This window comes from Mandrillus leucophaeus, unplaced genomic scaffold (genome assembly GCF_000951045.1).
Source record: "Mandrillus leucophaeus isolate KB7577 unplaced genomic scaffold, Mleu.le_1.0 Scaffold208, whole genome shotgun sequence".
NCBI lineage: Eukaryota > Metazoa > Chordata > Mammalia > Primates > Cercopithecidae > Mandrillus > Mandrillus leucophaeus.
The window spans coordinates 3,464,080-3,482,567 of NW_012102121.1; the positions used below are offsets into that span (position 1 = coordinate 3,464,080).

The 18,488-nt window shown below is 49.5% G+C and overlaps 2 protein-coding genes across 5 annotated transcripts; one reads left to right on the forward strand and one right to left on the reverse strand.

The window, feature by feature from the left end:
* Positions 1–5,749: 5,749 nt before the first annotated feature.
* On the forward strand, positions 5,750–8,973 carry CCDC107 (coiled-coil domain containing 107). 4 transcript variants are annotated; one of them, XM_011980126.1, is made up of 6 exons: positions 5,750–5,991; positions 6,086–6,237; positions 7,872–7,932; positions 8,029–8,119; positions 8,238–8,330; positions 8,412–8,973. In XM_011980126.1, exons 1-6 carry the CDS (start codon positions 5,886–5,888, stop codon positions 8,431–8,433), a joined length of 525 nt encoding a protein of 174 aa, XP_011835516.1. In that variant the 5' UTR covers positions 5,750–5,885; the 3' UTR covers positions 8,434–8,973. The 4 variants fall into 4 exon arrangements, with proteins under 4 accessions (XP_011835516.1, XP_011835515.1, XP_011835517.1 ...); XM_011980125.1 differs by having other exon boundaries at positions 8,218–8,330; positions 8,412–8,654; XM_011980127.1 differs by having other exon boundaries at positions 8,246–8,973.
* ARHGEF39 (Rho guanine nucleotide exchange factor (GEF) 39) lies at positions 7,474–12,793 on the reverse strand. The gene is made up of 9 exons (XM_011980123.1): positions 12,545–12,793; positions 12,243–12,337; positions 11,842–11,962; positions 11,477–11,595; positions 10,786–10,856; positions 10,408–10,536; positions 9,972–10,201; positions 9,639–9,727; positions 7,474–9,461 (listed from the first exon to the last, which is right to left on the reverse strand). Exons 1-9 carry the CDS (start codon positions 12,680–12,682, stop codon positions 9,446–9,448), a joined length of 1,008 nt encoding a protein of 335 aa, XP_011835513.1. The 5' UTR covers positions 12,683–12,793; the 3' UTR covers positions 7,474–9,445.
* Positions 12,794–18,488: the final 5,695 nt, after the last annotated feature.

Below are 18,488 nucleotides of genomic sequence, written 5' to 3' on the forward strand. Positions count from 1 at the left end.
GCCCAGGCTGGAGTGCAGTGGCCGGATCTCAGCTCACTGCAAGCTCCGCCTCCCGGGTTCACGCCATTCTCCTGCCTCAGCCTCCCGAGTAGCTGGGAGTACAGGTGCCTGCCACCTCGCCCGGCTAGTTTTTTGTATTTTTTAGTAGAGACGGGGTTTCACCGTGTTAGCCAGGATGGTCTCCATTTCCTGACCTCGTGATCCGCCCGTCTCGGCCTCCCAAAGTGCTGGGATTACAGGCTTGAGCCACCGCGCCCGGCCAGCAATGCATGACTTTTTAGGCTGACATGATTATATTTACAAAGTTCAAGGAAAGAAAATGTTCACTGTCTGAGTTTATTTTCTGGCCCTTATTATTCATTTTATAATTATCATTGAAAATAATTTTGTCATATAATTTTTAAATTTGTTTTAATTTAATTTATTTATTTGAGATGGAGTCTCCCTCTGTCACTCAGACCAGACTGCAGTGGCACAATCTCTGCTCACTTGCCCAGGCTGGAGAGCAGTGGTGTGCCTGGCCATAAAGCATTTTTTTAAATGATCCACTTGAAAAATAAAAATGCGTTTCAGGCATGGTGGCTCACGCCTGCAATCCCAGCACGTTGGGAGGGTGAGGCAAGAGGATCGCTTGAGCCCAGGAGTTCGGGACCAGCTTGGGCAACATGGCAAAACACCGTCTTTACCAAAAATACAAAAAATTAGCCAGGTGTGATGGTACACGTCTGTGGTCCCAGTTACTCAAGAGGCTGAGTGGGAGGATTGCTTGAAGATAGGAGGTAGAGGTTTCAGTGAGCCAAGATCAAGCCTCTGCACTCCAGCCTGGGCAACAGAATGAGACCCTGCCCCCACCCCCCAAAAACGAAAGAAAACAAGAAAAATTTGGGTCTGGGCATGGTGGTTCATGCCTGTAATCCCAGCACTTTGGGATGCTGAGGTGGGCAGATCACCTGAGATCACGAGTTTGAGAGCAGCCTGGTCAACATGGTGAAACCTCATCTCTACTAAAAATACAAACATTAGCCGGGCGTGGTAGTGCGTGTCTGTAATCCCAGCTACTCTGGAGGCTGAGGCACGAGAATTGCTTAAACCCAGGAGGTAGAGGCTGCAGTGAGCCAAGATCGCACCACTGCACTCCAGCCTGGGCGACAGAGCAAGACTCCATCTCAAAAAAAAAAGGAAAAGAAAGAAAAATTTGGGCCAGGTGCGATGGCTCACACCTGTAATCACAGCACTTTGAGAGGCTGAGGTGGGAGGATGGCTTGGGCCCAGGAGTTTGAGACCAGCCTAACCAACATAGTGAGATTCCCATCTCTGCAAAAAATTAAAAAATTAGCGAGGCATGGGGGCATGTGTGCCTGTAGTCACAACTACTTAAGAGGCTACAGTGGGAAGATTGTTTGAGCCTGGGAGATAGAGGCAGCAGTAAGCCATGATTGTACCACTGCACCACTCCAGCCTGGGCAACAGAGTGAGACATTGTTTCAAAAAGAAAAAAGAGAAAAGAAAGAAAAATGTTTTTTAAATGATCCAGGACAGGCAAGGTGGCTCACACTTGTAATCCTAGCACTTTGGGAGGGTGAGGCAGGCAGATTCCTTGAGGCCAGAAGTTCAAGACCAGCCTGGGCAACACCATGTCTCTACAAAAACAAAACAAAACAAAACAAAAAACACAAATTAGCCGGGCATAGTGGTGTGTATCTGCAGTCCCAGGTACTCAGGAGGCTGATCCAAGAAGGTTGAGGCTGCAGTGAGCCATGATCTCACCACTGCACTCCTGACTGGGCAGCAGAGGGAGACCCTGTCTGGAACACACACACACATCCTCTTGGTGTCAAATATGCTAAGTATGCCACTGATTCCTTGTCAACAGTTAAAAATTGGGAGATTTCAAATGTTTAAAATCCTAATTTGTTGATTTCTTTGAAAAAAGATCTGGCAATAGTGCCCTGAGTTCTCTAAAGGCAATAATCAGTTGGGGACCGCTTATCATTATTATATCTGGCCTGAACCCCTTATTTACACCGACTGTGCCAACTGGCTTAGATTCAAGGTTTCTATAACCCTGCTCTGTGTACCCAGACTGTCACTGAGTCGTCAGCTAGACCACTGGACCCCAGCCGTTTTGGCACCAGGGACAGGTTTTGTGGAAGACAGTTTTTCCATGCACAGGAGTGTGGGAGAAGGGGATGGTTTTGGGATGAAACTGTTCCACCTCAGATCATCAGGCATTGTGGTCTTTTTGTTTTGTCTTTCTTTTTTTGACAGGGTCTTGCTCTGTCACCTAGGCTAGAGTGCAGTGGCGCGATCTTAGCTAACTGCAACCTCCGCCTCCTGGGTTCAAGCAATTCTCATGCTTCAGCCTCCCAAGTAGCTAGGATTACAGGCACCCACCACCATGCCCAGCTAATTTTTGTACTTTTAGTAGAGAAGTTGTTGTTTTTTTTTTTTTTAACCATGTTGGCCAGGCTGGTCTTGAACTCCTGGCCTCAAGAGATCCGCCCACCTTGGCCTCCCAAAGTGCTGGGATTATAGGCATCAGCTACTGCGCCTGGCCTAGATTCTCATAAGGAGCCCACAACCTATATCATGTGCATGCACAATTCACAATAGGGTTTGTGGTCCTATGAGAATCTAATGCCACACTGATCTGACAGGAGGTGGAGCTCAAGCGGTAATGCCAGGATGGAGAGTGGCTGTAAATACAAATGAAGCTTCCCTCCATACTCTGCCGCTCACCCTTACTCCTCCGCTGCTCACCTGCTGTGTGGCCCAGTTCCTAACAGGCCATGGACCAGTAGTGTTGGGGACCCTTGAACTACACTATGACAACTCCCCTTGGTGAGGGTTTCTCCCTGTCCTGTCCTTCCCCCTCCTTTCAGGAAAAACAAGAAGACACACCCATATTTTATTTATTTATTTATTTATTTATTTATTTATTTATTTTGAGATGGAGTCTTGCTCTGTCACTGAGGCTGGAGTGCAGTGGTGCGATCTCTGCTCACTGCAACCTCCGCCTCCCAGGTTGAAGCTATTCTCATGCCTCAGCCTCCTGAGTAGCTGGGATTACAGGTGTTGGCCACCACACCTGGCTAATTTTTGTTTTTGTTTTGTTTTGTTTTGTTTTGAGGCAGTGTCTTGCCTGTTTGCCCAGGCTGGAGTGCAGTGGCACAATCTCAGCTCACTGCAACCTCCACCTCCCAGGTTCCAGTGATTCTCCTGTCTCAGCCTCCCAAATAGCTGGGACTACAGGCGCCCGCCACCATACCTGGCTAATTTTTCTATTTTTAATAGAGACAAGGTTTAGCCATGTTGGCCAGGCTGGTCTCCAACTCTTGACCTTAGGTGATCCGCCCACCTCAGCCTCCCAAAGTGCTGGGATTACAGCATGAGCCACTGATCTTGGCTTCATTCATTTATTTAACACACATGATGTACTGATTGCCTGTTTGTATGCCAGGCTCTGGAGATGAAAATGCGATTAATGGAACATGGTTTCCTGTCTGGCAGCTCTTGATCTAACTAGACAGACTATCCAGTGTATCCCAATTAAGAGACCATGAAAGGCTCTGTGGAACATTAAGAGACTGTGGAACAGGAGGAATACCTGCCTGCCTGGTGAAGTCATGGAAGACAAGGATGGGGAAAGGCTGTTCAACAGAAGGTATAGAGAGCAGCAGAAAACTGGTGAAATCTCCACCCTGCCTCTTACCTATTAATAACATACTTAACCTTCCTGAATTGCAGTTTCCTCATTCTTTGAAAGAGCTTAATTATATTACCCTTTTGGGTCATTTCAACTATTCATTAATTTCATTCAACAACGATTCATTGAGTGCCTGTTATCGCCAGGTGCCACGTGCTGTGCTCGGTTCTGGAAGCAAAATGGTAAAGAAAAAAGAGAGGTGGCTCTGGCCCTTGTGGAATTTAGGACCAGCCTAGCTCAAGGGTCTCCAACCTCCGGCCACAGGCCAGCACCAGCCTATGGCCTGTTAGGCTCCGGGCCACATAGCACGAGGTGGGCAGTGAGGCCAGCAATCATTACCGCCTGAGCTCCGCCTCCTGTGAGATGAGCACGGCATTAGATTCTCATAGGTGCGCGAACCATATTGTGAACTGCGCATGGGAGGGATCTAGGTTGCGTGCTCCTCGTGAGAATCTAATGCTTGATGATCTGAGGTGGAACAGTTTCATCTGGAAACCATCCCTCCACCCCGCTTCGTCCGTGGAAAAATTGTCTTCCACGAAACCTGTCCCTGATGCCAAAAAGGTCGATTGGGGACTGCTTGTCTAGTGGTATTGAAGAAAGTGAAATAGTGGCACTAAAAAATAAATTAGAAGTCGAATTAAGGGTTCTGAATGATGGAACACACTTGAGCTGAGACCTGAAGGTTGTGTAGAACCCAGCTATGCAGAAAGCGTGTCAGGGAGAGAGTCAATGTAATTTCAACTGTCTGGTTTATAGTAGTAGCCGCTCAGGTTAAAAAATCACTAGAGTCCGTCGTGGTGGCATGTGCCTGTAATGTCAGCTACCCCGGAGGCTGAAGCGGGCGGATCCCTTGAGCCCAGGAGTTTAAGACCAGCCTAGACAAGAGAGCGACCCGCCGTTCAAAAAAAAAAAAAAAAAAAATCACTAATATGTAAGCAGGGTTCTGAGTATTTTGCTTGAGTGATTCCATTTAATCATCATAGCTCTTGAAGTAAATGCTTATCTTCATTCCTCAGAGTGGAAAAGAAGGTACGGAGAGACAGAAGTAAGTTTCCCAAGGTCACCGCTCTTGAGTACAGGAGCCAGGATTCTAGCCCAAGCAGAGTCCGTAAGTTGTGTACCAGCTACACAATGAATGGTGGCTACTAAAGCGTTTGCCAGATGGAGAGGGAAGTAGAAGAGGAGGCATTCCTTTTTTCAGGAATGCTCCATATTTGAAGAGTAATGAGCGCACTTCATAGCAAGGCCAAGAACAGAGTAAAGATGCCCGCGCATAAAAAGCAGCCGCGGTGACCGGGCGCGGTGTCACGCCTGTAATCCCAGCACTTTGGGAGGGCTGATCGCTTGACACCTGGAGTTCGAGACCAGCCTGGACAACAAGAGAAAAATCCATCTCTACAAAAAATAACAGTTTAGCCGGCCATGATGGCGCGCGCCCGCAGTCATAACTACTTGGGAGCCTGAGATGAGGGATCGAGGGTGCAATTAGTCGCGACAGTGTGCGACCCTGTCTGAGGAACAAAATCAGCCGTGCTGAGAATGAGCCCCGTGTGGTTAGTGCGCCAAGACGCACTGCCTGCGTAACTAGAAGAGCTGACGGACGACTACCCCGCACCACGCCGCTCAGCGGGACACGCTTCTTGGCGGACTTTACAGTGGGAAAGGGGAATGTCTACGTGCTTATGCACGTGGCACTCTCTGCCCGAGGTCCGGGGACTTTCCCCTAGGCAGTGGGGGAGGAACATAGTCCCCAGTTTGTAGCCTAGGATACAGGCCTTCAGCACGACCTGCACAGTTGCTGTCACGGTGTATTACTTTATAGCCCTAAAAAAGACTTTATTTTTAGATTAGGGTGAGAAAGTTGGTGGCGTCAGAGAAAAACAAACCGTTTTTGGGCATAGCTTTCTAAGACTGTAGGTTTCCAGAGGCATTGTGGCTAGCAGAATAGCTTAATAGATAAGGAATGAGCAAATGCAGGAAAGCTGGATTGACACTATCTTATGCAAATATGGTCTGGCCCCGCCCTACGAGGAGTGGGCGTGGCCTCCCCGGGAGGCCCGTAGCGGGCCTGCTCGCTTGCGCGTGCGCGTGCGCGTGCGCGTGCACACTGGGGCGGCCGGTCAACGCCGGACTGCTTCGGGACAGCCCGCCCCATCCCTCCACCCGTGGGCTGGCAATGGCGGGCCCAGTTTCGCTCTTCGGTATGGTGGGGCTGTTGCTTGTGTCTGCGCTGCCTGGGGTCCTAGGAGACCGCGCCAGTCCCGACCTCCGGGCACACCCAGGTATCAGCGAGAGCTGCTGGAAGAGGGCCGGGACTGCGCACCGGTCCCAGGCCCCACCCAGCTCGGCTGACTTGCCTGTGTCCTCCCTCCGCAGGGAACGCAGTCCACCCCGGCTCTGGGGCCACGGAACCCCGACGGCGACCACCGCTCAAGGACCAGCGCGAGCGGGCCCGGGCCGGGTCGCTGCCTCTGGGGGCGCTTTACACCGCGGCCGTCGTGGCTTTTGTGCTGTACAAGTGTTTGCAGGTGCGGGACCGCCGGGGGTGGGGATGCCCTGAGCCCGAATCTCCCATGGCGGCGCCAGGGTATCAAGAGCAAGACACAGCTTCCCTGTCTGTAAAATAAAGACAAATGGTCCGTTGGCCTTCCAATATTATGAGGTTATTTTGAGGATCCAGGGAGGTAACGGATGTGAAGGGTGAACTGTAAATAAATAATGACCATCACATTTAGTTCTCCCACAATCCAATGAAGAGTAGTCACTTGCTCGAGGTCACCCAGCGCTGGCAACTACTGGAGCTGGGATTTGAACCCAGCTAGCAGTGTCCATGCTACAAGAGTGGGGCCACCTTGGCACAGGAGGTTGATTGCTGCAGCGTGTTTCTAGAGTTCCAGATATGAAGTGGTCTTATGTTGTCCTTGGGAAGGAGGCCCTGAAATGTGAGTTGACAGTACATTTTGAAAAGTAGTACCTTCCAGGGCTGTGTCTTTAGCCCTGACCCTATTACATAGTTGCATTATAAAATAGAACCGATGGAACCAGTTTACATGCATGAAACTAGAAGAGATAGGTAATAATGACCCCAGGTAGATATGACAGGCTAGGATGAATGACTGAATTTAATGATGAACTTTGAGGACAGACTAGTAAATTCTATTCTTGGACCTAAGTACAGTCTGGAAGAAACATAAAGTAGCAGCAACTCTTACGAAAGAGATTTAGGCATTCCAGTTGACTGAGTTCACTGTGGGATGTGACAAGCCACTTCCCAAATCAGTGCTGGGAACATGGCACTGTGCTTCACCTGTTGATCAGAATGCCCCTGGAGAATTGTATTCGCCTCAGGGCACTGCTTTAAGAGCACTACATGTTCAGTAAACCACCAGAGAAAACCACCGTCAGTGAGCACTGACTGTAAAGACTGAAGTTATTAAACCAGAAAAGACTCAGGAAAGGGGGTGAGGGTGTGGCCATTGTCTTCAAATTCCTGAGGGGCTGTTACATTGAGGAGACATTATTTTGGAAGGCTCCAGTAAGCACTATGGAAAGAAGATACATAAAGGACAAATTTTGGCTTTATGCACGAACTGTCTAACAACCAGGGTTTTTGTTTTTTGAGACGGAGTCTCCTTGTGTCACCCAGGCTGGAGTGCAGCAGCGCGATCTCAGCTCACTGCAACCTCCGGCTCCCAGGTTCAAGCGATTCTTCTGCCTCAGCCTCTCAAGTAGCTGGGATTACAGGCATCTGCCACCATGCTGGCTAATTTTTGTATTTTTAGTAGAGACGGGGTTTCACCATGTTGGCCAGGCTGGTCTCAAACTCCTGACCTCAGGTGATCCACCCACCTCGGCCTTCTAAAGTGCTGGGATTACAGGTGTGAGCCACCGCGCCCAGCCACCAGAGCTATATTCAAACCGGAGAGTTGCTCATTCCTGGAGGTGTTTTTCAGCAAACTGAATGACCGTGTGTGGGACATAGGACATGTTGCTTCATGTGCTGGGTGAGGAGCTAGATAGATTAGAATTGCTATTCTCTGAGCTAAAAACCCAATCACCGTCTCCACCTCAAATTGCACTCTCTCCTAGCTGGCTCTGGAGACTGAGGTGATGGAGCAGAACCTTGTTGCTTCAGTTCTGCCCTTTCCTTCTTCCACAACAGGGAAAAGATGAAACTGCGGTTCTCCACAAGGAGGCAAGCAAGCAGCAGCCACTGCAGTCAGGTGGGTTTAGCAGAAGTCTGTGCTGGGTAGAGGGAGATTAGGGGACAGCAGAAGATACGTAACCACTTCTGCCCCCCTTTTTTGCCTTATCCCCAGAGCAACAGCTGGCCCAGTTGACACAACAGCTGGCCCAGACAGAGCAGCACCTGAACAACCTGATGGCCCAGCTGGACCCCCTTTTTGAGCGGTGAGGAGAGCAATGATTCTGTTAATTTTGGGGGAATTTGTGGCAGGAGGGAGGAATGGGGACATAAGTTGGGAGCCACTGAGTGGACATTTCTTCAGTGTGACTACTCTGGCTGGAGCCCAGCAGGAACTTCTGAACATGAAGCTACGGACCATCCACGAGCTGCTGCAAGACAGCAAGCCGGACGAGGGTATGGAGGCTTCAGAACCAGGTGAAGGCTTGGGAGGCGAGTCTGCTGGAGGTGGAGACAAAGTCTCTGAAACTGGAACATTCCTGATCTCTCCCCACACAGAGACCAGCAGACCTCTTCCTGAGGACTTTTGTTTAAAGCAGGACGAGGAGGAGGTTGGTGACAGTCAGGACTGGGAGGAGCCCACAAACTGGACCACAGAGACATGGAACCTATCTACTTCCTGGGAGGTGGAGCGGGGGCTACGGAGAAGGTGCAGCCAGACTGTGGCAGAGGGCCCCAGTCACAGCCCTGGCTGGGAAGGAGGGACGATAGCTGAAGGTTGAGTAAAACAAAGTCTGTTTTTGTGATGGGGTGCTCCTGTGTGTTTTTTCCATCCTAGCTGGTTGTACACACCCATACTAGGTGCCTAAGGACAACTGGGCCTTCTTGAAGAGCTGTCCTTATTAGGACAAAAAGAGGCTGCCTTCCAGTGTGACAGCAGAAAAGATAGAGGGAGCTCCAGCTCTTTTCCTTGTATTCCTGAGGCCACCCGCATACCCGTGTTCAGGGCCCAAAAATCCCTTTTCTCATAGCAAAACTGAGACAGAAGGGTCTTTCCCCAAAAAAAGAAAAAACTTTACTCAAATCCAGTGGAAAAATAAATGATAGAAACTATACACAACATAAAAATAGCCACATTTACAAAGCTGCAGCCTTGATAAATGATGGGCCATGGACACAGCACGGAGCTTATCAGTCCCAAATCCCCTCATCTGTGTTAGAGGCTGGTTCAGTTGGGTCAGACTTGGTTTCCTGATTCTTTTTTAATAAAATTTCTTAATTATTTTTTCTTAAATAGAGACAGGGTCTCACTCACTGTGTTGCCCAGGCTGGTCTTGAACTCCTGGGCTCAAACGATCCTCCCACCTCTGCTTCCCAAAGTGCTGGGATAACAGGCATGAGCCACTGTGCCTGGTCGTGATTTTTAAGAGTTGGTCAGGTGATCTTGAGTAGCTTGGTCCAGGTAAACACAAAGTGACCTTTGTCAAATCATGAAAGGTTCTGTTTTGTTCAGTACTGAAGAAGATTCCTTTGTACTCCTGGCTGTGACCTATCCCTGAGGTATCCTGAGTTCTGGAATCTGTAAGATTCCTCTAGTTTTTCTGGCTGCTGTGGAGAGAAGACAGTCAGTTCAGGCACTGGCATGAGTGCTCTTTTCAGACAAAATTATCTGTGGGGTTGGTGGCTGGGGCGTGCCAGACCAATGTAGGGCACGAGACAGGAACTGCTTATTTCCTGCTTGTGGGCCTCATCACAGCGCCCTTCCTGGGGGAAGACACAACTTACCTGATAGCCCAAGTCAGACTGTGGTACCAGCGTGACAGCTCCTCCTGGTCTGTGGACATAAGCAGTAGCTTCTCATGAGGGAAGGACAGCTAGAGAGAGACCACCTCTTAGCGCATGGCTCAGAAAGGTCCAGGCTAAAGCTGAAGCCCTTGCTGTTTCCATGGAGCTAATTCGGGGATGAGACAATTACTAGGTATGAAGCCTGAGCCCCAGCTATCCTCTCTCAATGTAGATGGTGCTGTTCCTATGAAAAGGGACCCACACCAGGAAGATAAACCAGCCTATAAGCATCTGAGACATATTTTGGGTCTAGGGTTCCCACCTATTACTTACACTGAGCAACCCACCACAAGGGCCTCCTGAGTGGCCAAAGACCCTGCTGAGTTGACACTGGGCCATGGGGTAGAGGGCCTTGCAGGCAAAGGTGCCACTCTGCAGCAGGTGCAGTGGAGGTCGAGGCTTGGCCATGAGCAGCACATCAGTGAAGAGGAAGAACATGCGGGGCCGAGGCTCCCCATGGGGAGGCACCACCAACAGCCAGCCCTGGCGTAGGAACCAGCGCCCTGGGGGATGGGAGCGCTGTTATTCTAGGGCAGCTTCAGGATCCATGGGAATAAGAGGAAAGGGAAGCTAAGAAAACAGGGGTTATGTGCTGGGTCAATACCGGAAGAAGGGTGAGTAAGAAAAGAGCAGCTGGTTGGCGCTTGGAGAGTTAGATAAAAATAAAAGACGGGGCAGTTGAGGTTTGAGGGGGAAGTAGGCAGGCTACCTGAGGTCAGCCCCTTTGCCTGGCGTCCACTGAGCAGAGCCTGGACACGCCGAAGGTGTTGGTCATTCTTCTGTTTCTGACCAATAGTGTGGACTCTCTGGGCAGTCTCACTTATCAGTCGGGCAGCCCCTGGAATAACATCTCCCACACCTTACTCCCCAAATAACTTTGACTTTGGGTGGCATGGTTGTGAAAGAGGCTATTCTGGAGGGGACCAGGGTCAGGGTCTGACTTCTTGAAGAAAAGGCAGAGCAGTAGGGATACTGTATACATGTCAGTGGAAGATAGGGTCATACCAGACATTGTTGGAGGTCAGAGTCAGAAAGGGATACAGGAAAGGAAGCCTCCAGCCTGCGTTGCAGAGGAGCAAGAACCTACGTGTGAGCTGTTGATGGTCAGGGCTGTTGGGACCTGTGTTTTCAGCCAAAGCAACGACGAGATTCTCATACCTGGAATTCAACAGTGGGAAGTCTGAGGGGAAGCACAGCCAGGCAAAACCCCCCCTGCCTGATGTGCAGATCACCCTCTACCCATACTTCAATTGCAAGGCCAGGAAAGATCTGCTTCTGGCTACTGTATCCCCTTCTTTCATGTAGGACTCAGAACCAGGGCTCACACCACACAGCCCTCTTCCATCCCGCACTGAAGAGTCAGTGGCAGACTAGCCATAGTTCAGGAGGCCAGACTGGAAGATGAAAGTTTATCAACCCAAGGAGGATGCTACAGACAGCCTGACTATAGCCCTTAACTCAGGCTTAACCCAGAGAGAGAAATTCTAAGCCAGGCCAGCCCCTCATCTGAAACTTTTCCAGAAACCGTGCCTCAGGCCCTGGTAGAGGCCCCCTCACTTCAATGTAAAGTCCCACAGTTCCAGCTGAGGGCCTCAGGCTGCAGACCCTCAGTACTCCAATGGGTTCACATTTACTCTTGCAAAAGGTTTTTAGAAGCAATTTGGCTCAGGGTCGAGGCAGGGCTTTGGGATCGACCCCAAGACATCCCACAAAGCTGAGGGCCGCAGTCATACAATCTCAAAGAGAGAGGCGGCTGGAATCAAGGGAAGTTCACTCACTGCTGGAGCCGCTGCAGAGGCAGAGGGAGTAGGTCCTGGAGCTGAAGGCCCCCAAACTCAGGGCGGCTTTCCTGAAGCCGCACAAACCTCCGGAAACCTTTATTTTTCTTTAGCTGCTCCTGGAGTGAGGGAGAAAGGATTGGAAGCAGGGAGACAAGCCACTCCTTATATTGCATTCATCTGTATCCACATTCCCAGCCTTCAGTAAGCTGTGCGCTCCTAAGAGAAACCCTGTCTCCCTACAGAGAACTTACCACAGAGCTGAGCACCCAGAGGGCTCTATAAATGCAGGAAATGTATAAAGTTTGGGTCTCCAGATGAAGGGGAAAGGTAAGGGGCAAGATTTGAGGTCATCTCCAGGTTACCTGCAGGGTGGTCTGGGATCTCTCCGAGTTGGCAGCAAATTGGTTATAGAGCTCCAAGTGGCGGCAGAAGCCCTCCAGCCCTTGGCCCCAGCATCCTCCTTCCAGGTAGGGAAGCAGCTCCCTGTGTGGGCGAGGACAGCAAAAGGGCAGCTCTAGAGCCACTCAAGCACCACCTCATTTAGTTCTCATGAGAATTAATAGCACTAATAGTAGTGCTATTACCCCATTGTACAGATGGAGAACAAGGGCATGCTAAAGGCACTGGGCCAAGGCCACAGGTGAGGTAACTGGCGGACTCCAAATAGAACCTGATACAACCTGAGTCTCTGACTCCAAGCTCTGTGCACGGCCACAGGCCAGGACTCTCCCTCCTTTCCTCTCCCTGTGCCCCTTCCACTTACTGGCTGGCGCCGTAGATGAGCTCCCAGGAGCCAAACAGGGCCTGGCGCTCAGGTGGTCGCAGGGTCCCCTTGGCTTTCAGGATCCCCAAAAAGTACTGCGGAAGGAGAGAATATTGGTTCCTAGCCTGGAGGAAGAGGAGGCTAACGCCAGGCTCCCCCAGAAACCGCAGAAGTCTGCCCAGGCTCCCTGCATGCAGAGGGATAGTCCAAGACCACCCTATTCCGGGTTACCGACCTCGCAGAGACCCTCCCACACCCTGGGGTCCCTGTTCCATAATGGGAGTGTGTGCCAGGTCCCGCACCGTGGCCACCAGCCCCAGCTGTTCTTGGTAGCGCCGCTCAGTCTCTAGCAGCTCCCGGGCGGTGCAAGCGCGTTTCCGCTCCCAGCGGGCACGCTGCTCTTGCACCGGGGACCGCACACCCGGGTAGTGGATCTCCATGCCTGGCTAGGGGATCGACACTTCCGGCTGCAACCCGCGGCAGATTCAAATCCCAACCGCTCTAGGGCGGGAGCCGCGGAGGCGGGGCCGGGGAGGGCAGCGCGCAGGAAGGAGCATGCGCGGCGGCCGGCCGGACCGCGCAGGGTCTCTTTCGTCCTGCCCCACCGCCAGGGAGGCGCCTTAGCTGCGCGGCGCCGGCAAGGGCAGGGCGGGGTGGGGCAGGTGTGGGGCCCTCCTCTGAGTGGCACTATGTTGGAGCAGCAGCCTGAACTTTCAGTCAGGAGACGGGCTGCAGATGCTGGCAGGAACTTAGCGTCCTATCTGGAGAATTGGATGGGGGTGGGGCGCGATCATTACAGTACACATTCTGTCCCGAGCCCATGCCGAATGCCAGGGGGTCGGTTGTTCCCAGAATTGGCTAGGAAAAGGTATAGCCATTTGAAGGAATGATATGAAAGTATTAAATATTATAAATGGTGTTGTGAAGAAGCTATTAATATGGGAAAACACACATAGTAAGTATATTGCTGAGAGGAAAAAAGCAGGCTACGAAGGTGTATAATATAATACCCTTTGTATAAAATACATACAAAAGGTTTGAAGGCGAAACAAGCAAAAGCTAACTGTGTGGCCGGCACGAGAGCTCACACCTGTAATTCCAGCACTTTGGGAGGCAGAGGCGGGAGCATCGCCTGAGCCCAGGAGTTCGAGACTCCATCTCTCCAAAAAAAAAGAAAGAAAAAAAAAAAGTTAACTGTGGTTTTTATCTCTGGGTAATGGAATTGAAGATAATTTGCTTAACAAGTGTGTATTAAGTACCTAATCTGTATCTGTGCCAGGCACTGGATCACTGAAGCTAAAGGGATGAACGGGACAGACAGGGCGATTTTTTAAATTCTCGTATACTTCTGCCTTTCCCAAGTTTTCTACATTAAGCATGCATTACTTTGTAGTTAGAAAAAAAAATGTTATAAAAAAAACAAAATGTCAGAAACTTTAGGCCCCCTCCCTACTGTTTTGGACTCCTAGGAATCTGGACCCCAAGCCAAGAACCAGGGGATTGTCAAGGTTCTGAGGTCCCCACCACCTCCCCACCAGCTCTGACATTCTAAGAATTCTAAGAAAGAAATAATGCTGGGCTTAGACCAGGGAGGAATAACTTGAAGCGCTTGGTTGAAGGAAGGGGAGAGTTTGGATCAGATTGTACCTTGGGCTCATGTCCCAAGGAAACTGGTAGTGATACCAAATAGGTAGAGGACTGGTTATACTGTCTCAAGTGAATGTGGGACAGTCCACACACTAAGAGCTCGAACATAGAAGAGGACAGATAATCCCGTGGTAACTGGTGTCACTGTGAGCCCAGGTGATGAGAGTAGACCACAACACCTGGGGTGCAGTTGGTGATGGGTATGTTTGTGAATGCTGCCAGTGTGTGTTAGTGCTTTGGGTGGGTGGGAGGGGGTGGAGAATAGAGCCTCCTATAAGCATCGGTTGGGGAAGAGGGCAAAGCCAAGAGGACACACTGAAAACAATTGGCGACAACTAATTCCCTGGGGACCAAATCTCTCACAGAGCAAGTCAGGCATACCACACTCTACCTGGAACAGCTGCTAAACTCTGCTCCCACAGCCAAAGATAGGAGGGGCCAACAGGAGGAGGTTCAGAGGGTAGTCAATAACCCCTTTATTCTTTATCCTCAAATTTTGCATTCAACCTGATGGATGCTGGAGAAGCCCTAGGGATGCTTTGAACAACAGTCATCAGTCATTCAACAAAATTAGGCTGAGTGCGGTGGTTCACACCTGTAATCCCAGAACTTTGGGAGGCCGAGGTAGGCAGATCACCTGAGGTCGGTAGTTACAGTTACAATGGCTGTGTGCTTCTTTATGTGTTGTTGGAAACCAGCCTGACCAACATGGTGAAACCCTGTCTCTACTAAAAATACAAAATTAACCGGGCATGGTGGCACATGCCTGTAATCCCAGCTACTTGGGAGGCTGAGGCAGGAGAATCTCTTGAACCCGGGAGGCAGAGGTTTCAGTGAGCTGAGATTGTGCCATTGCACTCCAGCCTGAGCAACAAGAGCGAAACTCCGTCTCAGAAAAAAAAAAAAAAAAATTAAATGCCAATCATGTGCCAGGTCCTGTGCTAGGCATGAAGATGAAATGGTGGACAAGAGAAATATGACTCCTGCCCATAGGCAGCTTACACTCCAGCATGGCAGATACAGTAAGGAGTCACCATAAAATGAGGAAACATTACAAGGGACATTTAGGCTTCTACACAATCATGCAGTGAAGGGACTGATCCTAGTGTAGGAGTCAGGGAAGGCTTCTCAAAGGAAGTAATATGTGAACTGATGACCTGAAGGATGAATAAAACCTGGCTAGGCAGAGCTGGGTGCTGGCAGCAGGGGAAGTGGAAAAAAGAGTCAAACAGCACGGACAAAGGCCTGGACACACACATACACAAGCATACGATGAATTTAAGGAACTGCTGGACGTTCTGTAAGATGAGAGCATAGACTGCAAGGGAGAGAGTGATGACAAAGGAGACTGGAGAGGTAGACAGAGGCCAAACTTAGAAGGAATTTATATCAGTAAAATTGTGATATAAGTAATAATAAATTCAAAGTGGCTAAACATTAAGATAATTTATTAACTCATGCAACTGAAAAGTCCAGAAGCAGGTGGGCCCTAGTGTTGGCCTAATCCAGCAGCTCAATCATGTTACCAAGGACCTCTTTCCACCACTCCACCGTGCCTTACATGGTTTTACCTTCATCTTAAGGCTGGCTTCCATTGTGGATACAAGGTGGCTGCCCACAGTTACAATGACTGTGTGCTTCTTTATGTGTTGTCCGCAGAGTTGGTTCCCTTAGCCATCAAATACTTCAGACAGAGAGCTTTACTGATTGGACTCCCCTAGGTCACAAGCCCGCCATGGAAACCAGGGCAATAGTGGCACGCTGAAGGCCACGTCAGTTACTGTGAACCTTATCCTAAGAGCAATGGGAAACCATTGAAAGGCCTTAAACAGGGAGTGAGATAATGAGATGTGCCATTTTAGAAACATCACTCTGGTTAGCTGGACTCAGCAAGACCTATCAGGAGGCAGTTGCAGTCATCCAGGTAAAAGCTGATGTAAGTGTAAGCAAAGATGAAAAATGTGGATGAAAAATTTAGAAGGTAGAATCTATAGGGCATGGTTATTGAATGCTAGGGTGAAGGAAAAGATGAAAGTAGAGATGGTACCAGGTTTCTGGCTTCTAGGCAGAGGGTGGTGCTATTTACTGAAGGAGAATGAAGAGGAGGTTTGTGGGGAAGACAAATTCAACCTGGGGCCTGTTAAACTTGAAATACTTGTGGGACATTCAAGTGGAGATGTCTTGGGTCTTGTCTATTAGGCAGATGGTTATGGGTCTGACATGGGGAGAGAGTCCAGCCTGGGAATACTTGGGTGTCATCAATTTATAAGAGCCATGGGAGTGGATGACACTGCCTTGCAAAGATAAGGAGCAGGATAAGGGCAAAAGCATGAGAGTCTTCAATATGAACTCATCCCTTCTCATCCTGTGCATCCACTTCAGTTCCACCGTACTGATGGTAGACTAAATGGTGGCCCCATAAAGACACGTCCATGTCCTAATCCTCAAGACCTGCATATGTGACCTTGTTTGGAAAAAGTGTCTTTGCAGACATAATTAGTTAAGGATCTTTTTTTTTTTTTTTTTTTTTTTTGAGATGGAGTTGCTCTGTCGCCCAGGCTGGAGTGCAGTGGCGCAATCTCGGCTCACTGCAAGCTCCATATTCCGAGTTCACGCCATTCTCTTGCCTCAGCCTCCCAAGTAGCTGGGACTACAGGCGCCCACCACCATGTCCAGCTAATTTTTTGTATTTTTAGTAGAGATGGGGTTTCACCGTGTTAGCCAGGCTGGTCTCGACCTCCTGACCTCATGATCCGTCCACCTCCGCCTCCCAATAGTTGAGGATCTTGAGATGAGATCATTCTGGATTATGTTGGTGCGCCCTAAATCCAATGACAAGTGTCTCAATGAGAAACACCCAGTGGAGACACAGGGGCAAGAGAAGGCCATGCGAAGTTGGAGGCTGACATGGAGTAATGCAGCTACAAGTCAAGGAATGCCTGGAGCCGCCAGAAGTTAGAAGAGGCAAGGAAGGATTCTTTCCCAGAGCCTTCAGAGAGAGTCCAGCCCTGCCAAAACCTTGATTTCAGACTTCTGGCCTCCAGAACTGTGAAAAAATCCATTTCTGTTGTTTTAAGCCACCCAGTTGGTGGTAATTTGTTACAGCAGCCCTTGGAAATGAATAAAGATGGGGAGGTGGCCAGAACTACAAGTTAGCCTCAAGGTTCTATAAGGAATTTGATCAGTCTTTGCCCCCGAGCCATGACTTGGGAGAAGGACCATTTTCCCTTCTACCCAACCAGTGAATAGTTTCCTCCTCTGCCATGCTGGGATTGGCAGAGACATGTTTTAGTAACATGACCCTTCAGTGTTTTAAAACACAAACCCTCATGAACAAACACTTGACCTATAATAACCTGGATCAGAGAGGTCCTGATCCAGGTGTGGGGTGCCCTCATCAGTAAGTCCTGAGTACACTCTGTCCCAACCTGGGGAGACTCAGGAAACAATAACTCAAACCTGTTTTAGGGTTTGGCAGACTCCCAGCATGATCCAGGATCAGAGTCCACATTCTCCACTCAGATCAGAGACGAGAGAGACAAGGAGAGAAACGGAGCCATAGGGAACCGCATTTGGAAAATAAGTGAGCTGTAACAGAGAGCTGAATTAGTCTTTACCACATTCTGTCTTGTATAGGCCTGTCCAATTCAGATATTACCATGTACTTCCATGTGTCAGGAGCCAAGCAAGGTCCAAGCCAAAGACAGAGCTGACCAAGACAATCAGCTGGCCATTCAGAGTGTACACTGGACAACACTGCCATGGAGAGCTCTGAATTTGGCTCCAGAAATGGCACCCTAGAATCTTAGGCTGACTACATCTGAGGATGACCATTTGGAGGACAACGGTTATTCAGCCATATATATTTTGGTGTACAATATGACAGTCATCTGACAACAGAGATGATTTGGAGTGCCACAAAAATGTGGTGTGAGGCCAGGCATGGTGGCTTACGCCTATAATCCCAAACTTTTGTAGGCTGAGGTGGGAGGATCACTTGAGGTCAGAGGATCACTTGAGGTCAAGAGTTCAAGACCAACCTGGGCAATATAGCAAAACCCTGTCTCTACAAAACAAATTAAAAAAATTAGCCAGGGGTGGTGGCTTGTGCCTGTGGTCCTAGCTACTCAGGAGGCTGAGGTGGGGGGATCACTTGAGCCTGGGAGTTTGAACCTGCAGTGAGCTATGATGACCCCACTGTACTCCAGTCTGGGTGACAGAGTAAGACCTTGTCTCAAAAATAATAATAATGTAAAAAGTTATGTCCTGTTTATGGAATAGCTGTGGTTTGACATGCACAGGTCATTGACAATGAGCTCCCTGAGGGCAGAGACTATATCTTAGTCAATTTGGTATTTCTCAAGCACCTGGCAAGGTAATCTACAAACAGAAAATGCTCAATAATGGCTGTTGAATAAAAGACTGACTCAATCAAGTACTGAGCCCCGCCCTTATAGAGCTGAAGGCCATTAGAGCAGATAAAATGTCATAAATCGGCCGGGCGCGGTGGCTCAAGCCTGTAATCCCAGCACTTTGGGAGGCCGAGACGGGCGGATCATGAGGTCAAGAGATCGAGACCATCCTGGCTAATACGGTGAA